This window comes from Sorex fumeus, unplaced genomic scaffold (assembly GCF_029834395.1).
Source record: "Sorex fumeus unplaced genomic scaffold, SorFum_2.1 ptg000073l, whole genome shotgun sequence".
Classification (NCBI taxonomy): Eukaryota; Metazoa; Chordata; class Mammalia; order Eulipotyphla; family Soricidae; genus Sorex; species Sorex fumeus.
The window spans coordinates 13,452,423-13,470,879 of NW_026606130.1; the positions used below are offsets into that span (position 1 = coordinate 13,452,423).

The 18,457-nt window shown below is 36.4% G+C and overlaps 1 protein-coding gene across 1 annotated transcript in view; it reads right to left on the bottom strand.

The window, feature by feature from the left end:
* The window catches only part of HEPH (hephaestin), a 244,155-nt gene that overhangs the window by 146,423 nt on the left and 79,275 nt on the right, over positions 1 to 18,457 (bottom strand). Inside the window, exons 8-10 of the mRNA XM_056130041.1 lie at positions 3,933 to 4,064; positions 2,442 to 2,653; positions 858 to 1,008 (exon numbers count right to left, since the gene is read on the bottom strand). Of these exons, the coding sequence (XP_055986016.1) occupies positions 858 to 1,008; positions 2,442 to 2,653; positions 3,933 to 4,064 (495 nt within the window). The remainder of the gene's footprint in view (positions 1 to 857; positions 1,009 to 2,441; positions 2,654 to 3,932; positions 4,065 to 18,457) is intronic.

Sequence of the window (18,457 nt, forward strand, 5' to 3'; positions counted from 1 at the left end):
AGACTGGATCTCATTTTACACTGGCACTAAATATTTCATCCACCTATCTTCCCAATAATTAGGTAGCTAATTGAGGGGGAATAATAGGGATAATACCTGACTGCATGAACCAGGAGTAACCCCTGAGCATCGATGGGTGTGACCCAAAAAAAGGTAGCTAATTAGTTTCAAAATACTTACTGTGTACTTGAAAGTTTAATGGATACAGAGACAAACACCATGATAATCTCCTTTAACATAGATAGAAAACAAAATCTGTGCAGCAAATAACTAATCTACTGAGAAATTATGAAACTTGATATTAAAATATCTCTATAAAATGTAGTTTTATCCCAGAAAAGAGTATTATCCTTGTCTTAGATGAGAAGAAATAATTATATGGAACAGGTAGCCTCTACAGGCTGAGAACAAAATTATAATGAGAAACATTTCAAGTGAAGATATATCACTGCAGAATTATGATGCCATAGTGTGAGGTCCACCAATGGAGAGAAAAAAATAGACATTTGTCTAGAAAGAGGTTAGAGAACAATGGTAATAAGTGATAAGGAATAAAGAGATATGCCTGGGAAACTACTATATCATGTTACTCTTGTCACTCTTCCTTTAGTGAATTCCACGTATGCAATCCTCATTCCACTGTATCCAGTGTTCCTATATTGTATAATACAGGACATGATGCAAGAGAAAGCTGTGTGTAAAATCTGTTTTCTTAGGTTTAATTGCACAATGAAGTTAACCTCTTGGTTAGAGCTGAGTAGTGATCAGTGGTTTTAGGAATGCGACCTGATTAATATTAGGTTTAGGTTTTGTTTAGAACATCTCAGTTGTATTTCTCAACAAAAGCACATCCATACCATGCATCCGGTTAGAGTCCTGGAAACCCTCAATATCCTTTGAAAGTAGATGGGGATTCAACATAGCAACTACTTGATTGGTTTTGCTGTACCAGCTTTTATTTTCATCCAACACAGAGAAAAGTAGAAAAAATTCTTTATCCACTCCTTTCTGTAGGTGCATGAAAGAAGAACACAGGGCAGAAAAACAGCAGTTTTACTACTTCGAATTGTGCAAGAATCAGGGGTACCTTGTTCTTTCTTATTTATTTTTCTAGACACAGAGTGAGCCAAATTCAAATCTTCTGTCAAATACTGTAGTTTTTGCTAGACAATTTTACCTCAGGTGACCTCAAGTTTCAAGTTGATGAAGGAAGTGAAATATATCACAAGACTGTATGGGAGAAATATATGAAAAGAGCCAGTAAGGAGACATAAGATTAAGATTAAAGTCAGGAGGTAAATAGTGTGGTGAAAAAGAAATTACAGTCCTGTGGAGAAGAGCGCAGAAGTGCAGGAAGACAGGAGAGAATCCTTCAGAAGATATTATAAAAATGAGAAAACATAATATTTTTAGTATGTTACTGTTCTTATTTAAAAGTATTAATGTGGTTATTTTTTACAGAAAAATTTGCTAGTGCTTACTTTGTAAGAGATATTGTGCTAATAATTTTATAGGAACTTTCAAAATTAATCCTTATAGAAACTCAAAGTATATTTTTATTGTTAATTTTTTGTGAAGGAATTGAGGCCATGTTAGGTTAATTTTTCAAAGATTATGCATAAAGAAATGATGAACTATGAGGATCAAAGAGATAAAAGTATAAGGACTCATATGCAGCTAGCTCTGGTTTGTTTCCCGTCATTAATATAGGTTAATGAGCACAGAACAAGGAGTGGCCCCAAGCAACGCAGATATGTCCCCTGCCTCCTCAACATTATTGACTCTATGATAGAAGACAGATTGTATCAAAGCAGACTTAATAAATAGAAGCAAGTTTTAGGAGACACTGCGGTTGAAACAGAGAGATTGGAATCTGAGAAATAGCACAGGAACAAAGGTGCTTTTCTTACTTATGGCAGACCCAGGTTTATTTCTAGCACTGCAACTAATCCTCAATTCACGAGTAGAATTAATTACTGAGCACAAGCCTGGAATAACCTGACCACATCTAGGTGTGCCTCCAAAATAAACAAAAGTTATGGTGGTGTATGAAATAGAAATTAATTGAGATGAAAGAAAGTTAAAGAATAACAATCAAGGGGCTGGAGCAATTGTACAGCGGGTAAGGTGTTTGGCTTGCATCCATCTGACCCAGGTCCGATTCCCAGCAAACCATATGGTCTCCCCGAGCACCGCCAGGAGTAATTCCTGAGTGCAGAGCCAAGAGTAACTCCTGTGCATCGCTGGGTGTGACCCAAAAAGGAAAAAAAAGCAAGATATCATCACTTCACTAAATATTAATTATTGATAAATATCTTAGTTAAATTACTCTCTATTGCCTTTCATATAGAAATAAAACCCATGATTAACTCCTCTTTAGCAGTCCAGCTTCATCCTCTTCCCAGTGGGGAGAAAATCAGTCAGAAATCCTGCTAATATACCTGTTTGCCATCCGAACCTAAGGCACCTTCCTTGCACACCAGAAGAGGGCCCACCAGACCCGAATTTGTATCTCTTATAGGATCTACAGCAGAGAAATACATCCAGGTGAGACAGGCAGGATCCTGAGCAGTGGGTCCAGCTTGATGGGGAACTATCCACTGGTATGTTACTTTCTCAAATGTCTTGGCCACCAAACCGCGGTGAGATAAGCCTACAGAGAAGACACAGTATTCATATCTTTAGTTCAAAGAGCCTAGTATCATAAACTACAAAACATTTTGGAACAGTATAAGTTATAAAAGGAACATGGAATATTGAATATTGAAATGTATTAGGATCAAGAAAATTGAGTTTGGTTTCTTCAAGTTCTACCACAACTTGTTTTATATCTGGGGCCATATTGAAGGTCTCCCCAATTATTAATAGAGAACAAGGTAAATGAATTATGACAAATCAACATGATGGAATAGTATATTATTGTTAAAGTGTTTAAAACATTTGGCAGTTATGTCGATTCACCCACTAGCTCTGTTCTACTGATTTCCAACTAAATCTTTCACCAGGTTATGAACACCAAGTAACTAAAATTTATGAATTCACTGTTCTATACAGCTTAAAACTCCCCCCCCCCAAGAGACAGACAAGCCAACACCCACGCAGCAAAAGTTCTGGCAGCCGCAACCACACCCCACCAATGCAGGCATACTAAGGGCACAAATCCACTGCTTCACACAGATTCCTCCAGAAACGCCACTCTTTGAATAATTTCAGGTACCTGGTACCCATGCTGAGAACTCTGGTGGTTTTTAGAGTTGGGGCCTCTTCCCACACTCCCATACTTCTGGCTGCATATACAGCAACACAACACCTCTAGTACAATAAACAGCTTAATAAATTCTTACTTAGACAAAAACTTAGTGACTTTGCGATCAGATATAACAATTTTCATATAAATAAATTTTAGGTTTATTGATTTTAATATTGAAGCTTCTTATCTAATCAATTTTAATCATAGAACTGTATCAACAGAACTTATTTCTACATTAAAGTAAAAAATGGAAAAATAAAATTAAAAAATAAAATATTTTTGTGGCATGGAAGCAATATATTGTCAATATAATTGAAAACAGTATGATACAAAACTAACAGCTTATCTTCATAGATGAATACATATTTGCAATTTTATAAACAGAAAAATACTAAAATTTTTAAAAATATAACTGAACATTTTCTGTGAACGTTGACTGGTTTATGATTTTCTTTGTATTTTAAAATTCACAATACACAGATTTCTATTGTAATCATAATTAAATATATTTCAAAAAGTTATCTCTGAGTACAGTTTCCCTCATAATATTATGCATTCATTCAATTGCATCCATACAGGACAATTAATAATGCATACTTTCTCCTTTTCCTTATTTGTCATCTCCTACTTGTCTGGTGTTGCCATCTGAAGTCCACATTAATTGAAAACCCTGCCTTCTTACCATCGTTGTATATAGTTCCTTCGTTGTTTTTCTCATAAAACACCCCATGAGGTTGTATGCTGAATGGTCGGGAGGCACGATTATAAAAGGTCACATTAATGGTGTCACCGACTTCAGCGCGGATGACTGGCCCTGAAAAATGGGTAGGAGAGACTGTAAGCAAAATGACTGATGACCAGGTTTAAATAAAATTATAGGAAAAGATAATAATAACAAATGGAAATTTAAAAAGATAAATTCTGGGGCTGGAGCGATAGCACAGCAGGTAGGGTGTTTGCTATGCATGCGGCCAACCCGGGTTCGATTCCCAGCATCCCATATGGTACCCAGCACTGCCAGGAGTAATTCCTCAGTGCAGAGGCAGGAGTAACCCCTGTGCATTGCTGGGTGTGGCCCAAAAAAGCAAAAAAAAAGTTAAATTCTTTTCAATAATAATCTTATTAAATTCTCAGTGTAATGTAATTTAAAGTTATATGAAACAATTAAAAATCCATTTTACTGGGGTATAACGCCAGCAGGTCAACTTGTTCCTGTGAGGCAAGTGAATTAGCAGCCTGATGGCACCGTCAGGCTTTCAGATACCCCAAATTGCTGCTGTACCTTTGGCCAGATCCCAAAAACTTGGGGCAAAGTTTACCAAGAAAGTAAACGGCCAAAAGTTAGGTATGTGGGAGACACACCCACAAACCACCTCTGGCTCAGGTATATAATTGGAGGCATGGCCTCTCTGGTTCCTGATCGAACTGCTTAACGGCTATGATCCCAGAGACTCAGAACCGAATCTCGGAACTCAAAGGTTTTTGGCAGAAATGCATCCTGTTCCTGCAGTAGGTTACTGGCACTGGGCCACTCCAGGTGGTAATAGGTTTTGTGCCTTGGCCTGTTCCCCTTGGCGGCCCAGTGACCACCAACCTCCAGAAGCCACTGGACAATCAGGTTTGGGCCTGCAGTGACGAGACACACGTGGTCTCACCAGATGGGGGTGGAACCAGCCCTTTCCTCCCCATACCAGTGAGACCCTGAGTCGCCGCCTACAAATGGCCTTTCTGGCTCCTGATCAAGCTGCTTAACGGCCATGATCCCAGAGACTCAGAAACAAATCTCGAAACCCAGCGACTTTTGGCAGAAATGCATCTGGACCGCATAGAAGGTGGCCGCCGTCTCAGAGCTTCCTGGAAAGCCAGGTATGAGCCGACGGTGACAGGACACATGCAGTCTTATGGGAAGGGGGGCAGTACTGGCTCATCCTTCATTGCCCTACCAAGATCACGAGTTTCCCCCCACGAGCGTCTCTCCGGCACAGCCATAGCTACAGAGACAAAAGAACTTAATCCAGAGCCCAGCAGCTTGTGGCAGAAAAGTGAATGGACCATGCGTTAAACTATGGCGCCATGCCTCCCCAGGAGGGAAAAAGTGTTGCTCCCTTCTGTCTTTTTCCCGCCCTATAGCAAGTGGGCTTATTGGAAAGCCAGGAATGAGCCGGCCGTTACGAGGCAACTGCAGTCTCCTGGGAAGGTGGGTGGTACTGGCTCGTCCTTCACGCCCTACCGAGGTCATGAGTTGCCCCCCACGAGCGACACTCTGGCCCGGCCATGGCTCCAAGAGGCAAAAGGACTTAATCCAGAGCCTGGCATCTTGAGGCAGAAAAGTGAATGACCATTCGTTAAACTACGGTGCCATGCCTCCCCAGGAGGGAAAGGGTGTTGCTCCCTTTGCCTTCCCCCCCCCCCCCGGTACCAAGGTGGCCGCCACCTCAGAGCTTGTTGGAAAGTCAGGTATGAGCCGGCAGTCTCATGGGAAGAGGGATGGTACCAGCTCGTTCTTCACGCCCTACCACGGTCACAAGTTGTCCCCGATGAGAGGCTCTCCGGCACGGCCATAATACCAGACGCACAGAAACCAATCTCGTAATTATCTGACTCTTTGTAGAAATCCAAAATCGCGTGGCCGCTATTGCGGCCATAAGACATTACATGATTCTCATAACGAGCTATAGAAAATAAAGTATTTCACAATGCCTTTTCAGCCTTTCTGATTGTTGGGGGGGAAATTCTAAACAATAATGGTGCATCTTTTGTCTAAATAATGAATGTAATTAATATAGAGAAGAGTTAAGTAGAAATTATCTACCTCGCAGGCATTGGGAAGGGTGGGAGGGGGTATATTGGGGTTCTTGGTGTTGAAAAATGAGTACTGGTAAAGGGAGAAGTGTTTTATCATTTGTATGACTGAGACTTAAACCTGAAAGCATAGTAACTTTTCCCACAGTGATTCAATAAATAAATATTTCATTTTTCATTTCATCATCCTGTTATTCATCGATTGGCTCGAGCAGGCCCCAGTAACGTCTCTTTCATCCTAGCCCTGAGATTATATTCAAGGCTCTTTAGGAGAATGAGACCCATCATTGTTACTGGTATTTGGCATATTTGGTGCGCCACGGGGAGTTTGCCAGACTCTGCCCTGTGAATAAATAAATAAATAAATATAACAAGAAAAAATAAATAAAATTATGAAAAAAGACCATTTTAAGGGACCATATATTTCAGCAAGTAAAACATTTGCCTTTCATGTGGCTGAACTTGGTTAGATCCCTGGTACCTCATACCATTCCCTAAATCCACCAGGAGTGATCCCTGATTACCAGGTCAGGAATAAGCCTGAGCACTGCAAGTTGTGACCCCTAACAAACAAGCAAAATTTTTATTTTCATATATTTTAAGTACCATTTCAAGATACAGAATTCAAGGATATGCTTATTTTACAGGCTATAAAATGGCATCTGAGAAAATTAGATTTTTATCTTGCCAAGTTCAAAAGACTGATTAGGAATAGAACCTACACTTAAAACCATATATTTCTTCATCTACATGCCAGGTTTAATACCATTTCACCTTCTTTTACTGTTCCACTTCTCATTTCCTGGTAGTATTCCTGACTTCAATCTTTAGTTGATAAAAATATTATATATAAACTATACCAATTCTATACTAAATGATCCATCCATGATATCTGGAATTTTCTTTCCTTGCATTCCCTTGAACCTTGTATAGACTTTGAAATAGAGCAGAAACATCATTACAATACCTTGATTTTTTTCTTGTTCTAAACCAATTCAATTTCTGACACAGTTTCTACAGCTAATGCTCCAACTCTGTTTTAAGATCAGTAAGTCACTCACTGTAATTCATAAAAAATGATATCCAGAAGCAAGATAGAGAATCCTCTTTTTAAAAAAATTGTTTTTTGTTTTTTGAGCCATTCCTGGAAGTATTTAAGCTTACTCCAGTATCCGTGGGCAGGGAACACTCTTGTAAGGGCTTTGGGAACCATAGGATTGTAAGTGATCCAACTTCAGTATGTCTAATGCTAGCTGCATTATCTCTCCAGTCCCCAATTTTGATTTCTCAAATAATACAAAGACTGGATATAATGCATATAAATTACTACCAACAATGACAGCAAACATGCATTCTTCTAGACCATATGTTAGGCCAAAAGTCTAACAATAAATTAAAATAGATAAAATAAATTAAAATAGATAACAATCACTGTCACTATTCTCCTGTTGTTCATCGATTTGCTCAAGCGGGCCCAGTAATGTCTCCATTGTGACACTTGTTACTGCGTTTGGCGTACATATCAAATGCATCACGGGTAGCTTACCAAGCTTTGCCGTGTGGGCAAGATACTCCAGTAGCTTACCGGGCTCTCTGAGAGGGAGGAGGAATTGAATCTGGGTCAGCCATGTCAGCTGCATGCAAGGCCAATACCCTACCCACTTGTCAATGAAGTCAGAAACTAGTAACTATACAAAAAAGTCACAAACTGTAGAAATTAAATAAGGCTGGAGAAGAGGTTTAAGTGGTATAACACTGGCCTAGAACGTGTGAGGTCTTAGGTTCAGTCTTCAGCACTGTTCTGATCCCTAGGCATCACTGGGTGTGGCCTCCACAATAAGAAAAGTAGATTCAGGAATTAAATAACACATTATTTAACTATCAATGTATCAAACAATCCATAAGGGAAAATAGAAAATACTTAGACAAAATTAAAAAAAAACACAACACGCTAAAACTTACAATATGCATTAAATTGATGTTAAGAAACTTATTTTTTTATTTGATTTATTTTTAAAAAGGGGTGAATCTGGAGCAGTAGTACAGCAGGTAAGATGCTTTCCTTGCATAAAACCTACCTGGATTTAATCCCCAACACCACATACTGTCTCCTAAGTAATCAGTAGTGATGCTGAGCACAGAGCCAGAGGAAGTCCTGAGCACAGGCCGCGTAGCCACAAAACAAAACGAAAAAACAAATAAAAAACGAGAAAGATCTCAAATTGTAAATCTAACATGTTAAGAAACAAGACATAGGGGTTGGAGTGATGGCACAACGCGTAGGGCATTTGCCTTGCACATGGCCGACACGGGTTTGAATTCCAGCATCCCATATGGTCCCCTGAGCACTGCCAGGAGAAATTCCTGAGTGCAGAGCCAAGAATGACCCCTGAGAATAGCCGGGTCTGACCCAAAAAGAAAAAAAAAGCTAAAAGAAAGAAGAAAATAATGAAAATTAATGCAAGTGAAAATTAACAGAGTTAAACTAAAGTAAAACTTTAAAACAAAAAATGGTTATACAACATAACAAATAAACACTGTCAAATTAGTCCTTGAACAAAGGGAAAAGTATTAATAAAATTAATTATCTCAAAAGTAAAAATAGGCTCTTTCTCACCATTGTCAGACTCCAGATGGCAAGCCTTAGATCCTGAAGGCTCCTTTTTTGTCTACCCCAGACCCTAGTTCTAGAAGTTTCCCCACGTGGTACCAGATCCAATTCTACAAAACTGTATGAACCCATTAGCTTTTGTGTGAGATCATTACTGTATGCACTTTATATTGAAGCCAAAGTATGCAACAAAAAATTTTAAGTTACCTTATAGAGCACTATATCTCAACCAACTAAATGGAAAGATAAAACCCCCTTGCCATCCTATAATAGCACTACATAGTAAAGTAAATAATCTGAACAATGGAGGTATTATCAGTAGTCCTCTGGTATAAACAACTGAACATATCAGTTCTTAAGTAACTTTGAATCTAAAACTCCAACATTAACTCACAAAAACTTAAATAACTATGGGGAAACTAAGAAGCTAATTGCTATGTCAGATAGAGACAGAAACCAGGCTAATCCTCAAATCGATTAGAACTATTGATCCCGCTCGATGAGGAGTTGAAATCATACTCGCTTCATTGGCAACTGGAATTAAGAAAGTACTAGCTAGTGAAATTGAGCTATCACTAGATTAGACATTCAAACAACTCAAATAATAACTGATACAGAGGATGAGAGATTCCATATGAAATTAACTGAAGGTATTTAAATACAGTCGTTGGGAAAAACGAGTAAGGAAAGGCTACTACTAAAATCTCAGGGCTGGGAGGAATGGAGACGTTACTGGCGCCTGCTCAAGTAAATCGATGAACAACAGGATGACAGTTATACCATGATTTAAATACACAATAGCAATATGGACATTCAAAAAAACCCCTAGATATTGAGCTTCCATATGACTCAGCAATACCATCTCTGGAAATATAGCCTAAGGGCACTAAAACACAATGTAGAAAAGCCTGCACCCTTATGTTCATTGCAGGACTACTCACAATAGCCAGAATCTGGAAATAACCCGAGAGCCCAAGAACAGATGGATGCATAAGAAAAATATGGAACGCTATGCAATGGAATACTAATCAACAACAAGTGAAAATGAAATCATGAAATTTGTTTGTAAGAGGATGGACATGAAAAGTTTCATGCTGAGTGGAAATGAGTCAGAATAGAGGAATATACATAGAATGATAGCACTCATTTGTGAGATATAATAAACATAGTATGATACATTGTTCAATATACTCAGGAACAGTAGAAACTAAGGCAAGGAAGACTGCACAATGGCTTTCCACAATTGTAAGAAGGCAGTTAGATTAGAGAAGGGACAACTATGACAATGATAGTGGGAAATAATCACTCTGGACAAGAACTGAGTGATGAAAGGAGGTAAAGGGATATACACAATCTGCATTGGAAATCATAATACCCAAAAGGAGAGAAAGAGAGAGCACAAATGAGAGATAAGAAAAGTGCCTACTGTAGAGACAGATGAGGTGTTGGGGCAGGGAATGTACATTGGTGAAGGGTGGTACCGGAACATTGTATGAATAAACCCCTATCATCAATGGCTTTGTAGCAGTGTGTCTCATAGTGATTTATATGTACGTGTATACATATATACACATATATATGTATATATGTATACATATATACATATTTTATTTAAATATATGTATGAGACCCAGTAATAACAATGGGTTTCATATATATATGAATATATATATGAATATATATGTTCATATATTCATATATATATTCATATATATATATGAAAGGACACAATAACAAGCCATAGTAGCAGAATAGCACAGGTAGAAAAACATATAGACACACCTGAAGACAAAATCCAAGCAAATATTGATAGAAAACTGGCAAAAGAAAAGAGAAGTACTGGGATGGAAGAGAATATAAAGTATTAAATGGATATTAACAAGAACAGTCTCCAAATTATAGGAATACCAGAAGGAGAGGAAAGTGAGAAAGGGGAAGAAGAACTAGTGGGAGAGCTCAAACATGAACACTTTCTCACTCTCTGAAGGGAGGTGGGTGTACAGATTTAGTAGACCCAAAGTACTAAGCAAAATAAACCCACACAGAGCAATATAACATAGAAATGTCAAAATCTCCAGAGACAGATAAACTTCTTAAAGTATCTAGAGAGAAGAAAAACATTAGATATATGGGAAACAACATAATCACAACAGAATTTTCATAAGAAAAGTAACAGGAGAGAGAAAAGTTGATTGAGTTATTCAATTTATTCACTGAAAAAAAAAACTTTCAACTTGAAATTCACTACCCTGCAAAGCTCTCATTTAGATGGTAGCAAAGGTTAAAAACAAGCTCAGACAAGAGCTGACAGCATTTGCTATTACTAAACCTTCCTTGAATGAAATATTGAAAGACCATTTACATAAACCGAACAACCGATTGTAGAAGCAACAACCTTAAACAGCAAAATGACAACACAGCTATCTATTTATATCAATAATTTCTCTGAATGCCAATGACTGAACACTCCTATCATATAATACAGAGTGGCAGAGTAGATCAGGAAATAAAATCCATTCATTTGCTGACTAGAAGAAACATATCTGATATCACAGGATACACACAGAATCAGAGTGAAAGGAATTGAAAACAATTAGACAAGCAAACAGTGAAGTCAATAAATAAAGCTAAAACAGCCACAATTATATCACACCAAGCAACATTCAATGTAAAAAAGTACTTAGAGAAAGGGATGGACATTACATACTGCTTAAGAGAGCAATAAATCAAGAAATACTAATTATAATGAATATATGTACATTAAATGAAGGATCAGAAATGTTTATCCAGCTTTTGTTCAAAAATCTAAAGAAACTTATGGAAGGAAACACATGGGGATTTCAATACTTCAGTGGCTCCAATTGATAGATTAACTGGAAAAAATGTCAGAAATGCATAAGAGCACCAAATGCAGAATGAGAAGGGCTGGGACTAGTAAATATGTTCAGGGCCTTAAATCCTCAAAAAGTGGAATGCACATTCATCTCTACTGAACATGGAACACTGTACAAGATATGTCACATACTAGGGCATAAGATAAACTTACATAAAATTAAAGCCATAAAAAGTATTCTATCAGACCGCAAGACCACTGAGAGAGAATTTAATCATAAAAAGAAGATATGGAGATAAATTAACACTTCTAGCCTGAACAACATGTTAATAAATAACAGCTGGATTGAAGAGGAAATAAAGGAAGATATTTTTTAAAATTTCATGAAAGTAATGATACTAAAGAAACATGTAATCATAACTTGAGACACAGCAAAAGCCATACTTAAAAGTAAGCACATGGCAACCCAGGAACATTAGGAAAGAAAAAAAAGAGATAAAATTACCAGCCTAAACGAACATTTCAAACATCTAGATAACCAACAGCAAATGAATCCAAAGAATAGCAGAAGGAAGATAATAATAAAAACAAAGCATAAATCAATGTTATAGAAAACAAGAAACCAAAACAAGTAAGCCAATGAAACAGGAACTTGGTTCATAAAATGAATAAATAAATAGACAAACCTTTGACCAAACTCAAAAAGAAAAACACAAAGGTATTCAAGTAAATAGAAACATAAATGAAAGGTAGAAATTACAAAAGAACCCTCAGTAATGCAGGGCATCATAATAGATTCACTATATCACTGTCATCCCGTTAATCGTCGAATTACTTGAATGGACGTCAGTAACGTCAGTAACGTCTCTATTACTCCTAGGATGAGATTTTAGCAGCTCTTCTTACTCGTCTTTTCCCAACGATTGGAGCCTCTTTCAGGGTCAGGGGAATGAGACCTGTTGTCGTTACTGTATTTGGCATATCAAAATATCGAATACACCACAGGGAGCTTGCCAGACTCTGCCCATGCGGGCAGGATACTCTCGGTAGCTTGCCGGGCTCTCCAAGAGGCATAACAGATTACTATGAACAAATCTACTCAGTTAAATGGGAGAACTTAAAAGAAATGGATATATTCTTAGAAGTATTTAATCTCCCAAAACTCAATGAAAAACAAATAGAAAACCTTTTAAAAATTGCAACAAGAAAAATGATACAATAATCAAGAATCTCCATAAGAAAACAAAATTCGTGATACAGACAATTTTAAAAGTGAGTTCTACTAAGTATTCAGAAAAGACTTGCTGCTGTTGATCTATCAGTTCTTCCAAAGGGTCAAGGAAACAGGAACCTTCCTAACACCATCCATGAAGATATCATTAAACTGATAGCAAAACAGAGAGAGACATTGCAAAAAAGGAAGTTACAGACCGATTTCCTTAATGAACATTGATGGTAAAATCACCAACAAAATTGTAGTGAACCAAATCTAACAGCATATCCATAAAAAATACATTGCAATCAAGTGGGATCCCAGGAATGGAAAGATAGTTGAAAATAGAAAAATCAATTGCCATAGCACAGCACAGAAGTAAAAGGAAATATTAAAATTATATGATCATATGAATCAGTTCAGAAATAGCTTTGGACAAAATCCAACATCTGTGAGAAAATCTTATCATATGAATTTCAGGAGTGTTTGATCCATTTATTTGAAGAATATCATGGATGTGCTTAAAGGGAATACATTGAATCTGTATAATGCTTTGGGGAATATTGACATTTTGACAATTTTAATTCTTCCTATCCATGACCAGGGAATATCTTTTCATTTCCTCGTGTCCTCTTTCATTTTGTGAAGTACTATTTTGTAGTTTTCCTTTCAGAGGTCTTTTACCTCCTTAATTAAGCTGATTCTTAGGTACTTGATTTTCTGAGGCATGATTGTGAACTGGGGATTGATTCTTTTCGTGTCACATTCCTCTTTCATTATTTGCATATATGAAACCCATGGACTTTGGGATATTGATTTTATAGCCTGGGACTTTACTATACAAGTTTTTAGGAGTTTTTTGGTAAAGGCTTTAGGGTTCTCTAAATATAGTATCATATCATCTGCAAATAGTGAGAGCTTGATTTCTTCCTCTCCTATCTGGATGTCTTTAATAACTTTTTCTTTCCTAAACACTATTTCAAGTACTTACAGCACTACATTGAACAGAGGTGGTGAGAGTGAGCATCCTTATCTTGTCCCTGATCTTAGAGGGAAGGCTCTTAGATTTTCCCCATTAAGGATAACGCTTGAGCCGAACTAGTCACTGCCCCACACCAACAGGTCTGTTCCTGCTTGGAGCCCCCTCTCCACCCAAATGCATGACCCCTAAAGCCAGCTGCCAGGGGACCACGGCCAGGGGCACCTGCCTCCACCTCCGCAGCAAGCAATAATTCTCAAACAAGGAAGGAACACCTTTTATTGGGACCACTTGTTTTATTTCTCTTTTGGATCCCAGTTTGTATTGGAGCTCCTCTCTCTCTCTCTCACTCTCTTTCTCTCTCTCTCTTTCTCTATGGTTGGAACTAACCACAAGTGTGGTGGGGTCTGAGGTGGCCATTCTGGTAATAAACTACATTGATTTCAGACTGAAGAATGTCAAAAGAGACAATGAAGGTCATTTCTTATTCATCAAATGATCTGTACTTCAGAAAGGTCTTGCACTCCTAAATGTTTATGCACCTAACGAGAGATCAGAAAAGTGCTTTAAACAACTACTCATAGACTTGAAGAAAGACATTGACAGCAACACAATACTAGTGGAAGATTTCAACACCACTTTATAACCTCTTAAAAAGACACCCAAACTCAAGTTTATCAAGGACCTACTTTATTTAAGCAAAAAAATAAAATAATAGTTAGTATATGTAAGACATTTCATCCTTCAAAAGCTGAATGCACATTCTTCTCAAGTTTGCTTGGGATATTCTCCAGGATAGACCACATGCTAGGCCATGAAACATATCTCCATATAAATAAAAAGATAAATGTTGTATCAACGATATTTTCAGACCATAATTCACTGAAAATAGAAATGAATCACACGTACAAACAGAAAATCAAATAGAACACCGGGAAATCAAGCAGCTCACTACTGAACAACCAGTCTTTTAGAAATGAAATCAAAAGATTCCAGGAAAGAAACGAAAATGAAGACACAAGTTACCAGTCACCAGGGACATGGCAAAAGCTGTGTAAAGAAGAAAGATTAAAACTCTACAAGCATTTCTCAGGAAGGAGAGCTAGCCTACATAAGTAACCTAACCTCACAGATTAAGAGCTTGGAGAACGACCAAGAAAAGGAGACCCACCCAGGCAGGAGAGAGGAAATAATAAAACTTAGAGCAGAAATTAATGCAATCGAAGCTCCAAAAAGCAATCAGAAAGATCAATGAAACTAATAGCTCGTTATTTTAGAAAATAAACCTGACTGATAAAACTCTAGCAAAACTCACAAAGAAAGGGAGAGAGAAAAAACAAATAAAAAGAATCAGAAATAAAAAGGGACCATCACAACAGAAACTACAGAAATTTAAAGGATCATCAGAGATGAGTTTGAGAACATTTATGCCACAAACCAAGAAAATCTCAAGGAAACTGATAAATTCCTGTATTCAATAGCCTCCTAACGCTGAATGAAGAGGACCTAGCTAAAGAGCCCTGAATATAATCTCAGGGCTAGGATGAAAGAGACGTTACTGGGGCCTGCTCGAGGCAATCGACGATTAACAGGATGATGAAATGAAATGAAAAAATATCATGATTAGTGAAGAAAATATTTGCACACCATAATCAGATAAAAAGATAATATCCAAGAAAAATCAAGTACTAAAAATTCAACAATAAAAATACCTATAAGCCCTCTTAATAAAAGGGAGGAGATTATGGGAACTTACAAAAAGAGAACAACCTCAGTAAAAATCAGTATGGAGATTTGAGGTACATCCTACAATTTCACTTTTGGGTATCTACCCCCAAGCCAAAAAATTCATTCAAAATGACATGCGTGCATTATTACTCATTGCAACATTAGGCCCAATCCCTAGGGAATAGAAACAAACTATGTGTCTAAGAATAGATGAGTTGAGTATGAAGATATAGTTTATATGCACTGTAGAAAACTATGCAGCTATAAGGAATAATAATATGATGAAATTTGCTGCAATTTGAATGGAACTGGAGAATATCGTTTAAGTGAAGAGATGCAGAAGAAAGACAAATAGAATATCTAAATGAGGGGGTGAAAAACTAGATTACCTTTGACTCCATAGTATAAGAAAGAGAAAGAGAGTGAAACAAATTAAGGGAGATAGATAGCACTAATAAGTAAGTGAGATGTAATTGGTTGGGGACACGGGTAATCGGTAAATAAGTAATGTAAAAGAATGGTATAGTGATGTAGAGGCATAGTAATGGCATTACAGTGATGTATAGTTATATAGAGAACCACAATAAAAAACTGAAAGCATTAGATACAGACTAAAATAACCAAACTTTAAAATGTCTGGCAAATATTCAAACACCATGGGAGGGATACTGGGATCCGTGGTGGTGGGAAATGGTCACTGCTGGAGGGATGAGTATTCAAAATAAATGAATAAAAAAAAATCAGACCCCAAAGAATTGGATGCACATTGTTCTCCTGGAATATGGGATATTACCAAATATAGATGATATGTTATAGCACAATTTAAATATCCATAAAAATCACAAATATATAAATCAAACCAAACCACTTCTCAAATCAAAAAGCAAAAAAAAGTATAAATCAACAATAAAAATAAGGTGGCAAAAGATTAAATACCTCAAAACTAACCAACATACTGCTGAATAGTTAGTCAAAAGAGAAATAAAATGACTCCTTGAGACAAATGAGAACGTAAACACCATCTAAATGAGAATGTAAACACCATCTGCGATAATGTATTAGATACAGTAAAAAAAAGTAATGAGGGGGAAATTTAAAGCTATTCAAGCTCATACTAGGAAGAAAGGGCTCTAATCAATGATTTCACTGCTGTGCTAGAGAAATCAACTGGGAAAAAAGGCAATAAATGAGTCCCAAAGCAAAGATAACTCAGGAGAAAGTAAAAATTAGAGCATAAGTCAATGACATAGAAAATAAGAAAGCAATACAAAAGGTCAACAAACCTAGGTACTTGTTATTTGAATGAGTATACATCAGATTTACAAACCCTTAGCTAGATTCACTGATAAAAGTAGAGGAAATAATACCATCATAGATGGCAGAGAGAAATCATAACAGACACTTCAGAAATATAAAAAATAAGAGGTTACTACAAACAACTTAATACAAACAAGCTCATGAACCTGAAAAAAACGATTAAACACTTAGAACCACATGAACTCCCAAGACTGTACCAAAAAGAAACAGAAAATTTGAATAGACCAAATTTGAGTAAAAAATTGAAATAGTAATTAAAAAATATCCCCCCAAGAACAAAATCCCGATCCAGATGGATTCACTATCAAGTTCTACCAAAACATCAAAGAAGATTCACTGCCAGTACTCTTCAATATATCCCAAATTGTTGAGGAAACCGAAATCCTCCCCAACAGAATCTATGAAGCCAATATCAGACTAATGACTAAAAAGGACAGAAAAATTACTAAAATTATAGACCAATTATAGACCAATATCCCTGATTAACATCAATGCAAATATCAACAAAATCCTAGCAAACCAATCCCAGAAATATATATAAAGGATTACATTCCAAATCAAGTTTGGTTTATCCCAGGGATGCAAAGGTGACTCCATATATGCATAAAATTAATCAAATATAACACATAAAACAATAAAACATATGGTAATATCAATTTATAAAAAGGGTTTTGACAAAATCCAATACCCAATCATTATTTTTTAATCTCAAAAAATAGGAATAAAAAGGATTACCTCAAGATAATAGTGACTGAAAAAGTACAGCCAATATTATATTCAATGGTAATAAATGGAAAGCCTTTCCCTTGGAATCTGGCACAAAGCAAAGATATCCATTTTTACTCACTATTACTCAACATAGCTTTGAAAATTTTTGAGAAATCAATCAGACAAGAAAAAGAGATCAAAGGGATACTGATTGGAAATGCAAATTCAAATTATCACTATTTTCAGATTGAAAATTAAAAGTCAAATTATCAGTGTTTCAGATGACATACATTGAAAACCCTGAATACTCTCAGAAAAACTCATAAAATTATAAACAAATATAGTAAACTAGCGGGTTACAAAATTAATATATAATTATGAGTGTAAATGTTATACACAAATAACTAACATGGAAACAAATGAATGAAAAGACTATCCCCTTCAAAATAGTGTCCCACGGCATCAAATAACTAGGAATAAACATAACAAGTCTTGTGAAACACTTACAGAATGGAAACTATGTATTTTTTTTTAAAGAGTAGAATAAAGCACTGGGAAATTGAAAGATATTCCTTGATCATATATTGGAAGAAGCAAAATTAATAAAATTACAGTCCCAATAAAAGTATTGAACATATTGAAACAATATCCATTAAAATTCCAATAACTTTTTGATACATAAAAAAACTATGCTAAAATGTATATAAACTGCCTGAACAACCAAAGAAATTCTAAGAAAACAGAAGAAAATGGAGAGTATTTCATATCCCAGCTTTATACGATGTAGCTAAAATAAAGTCTCATGACACTGGAATAAAGATCAAACTGCAGATCAATGGAACAAAATTGGGCATCATAGTTAAGCCCCCAAATTTATCGGCATGCTTATCTATGACAAATGAATTAAATATATGAAGTGGAACAAAGAAAATCTCTTTAACAAATGGTGTTGGGAAAACTGGATAGCTGCATACAAAAAAATGAAATTAAATCGTATTTCACACCTTCCAATAAAC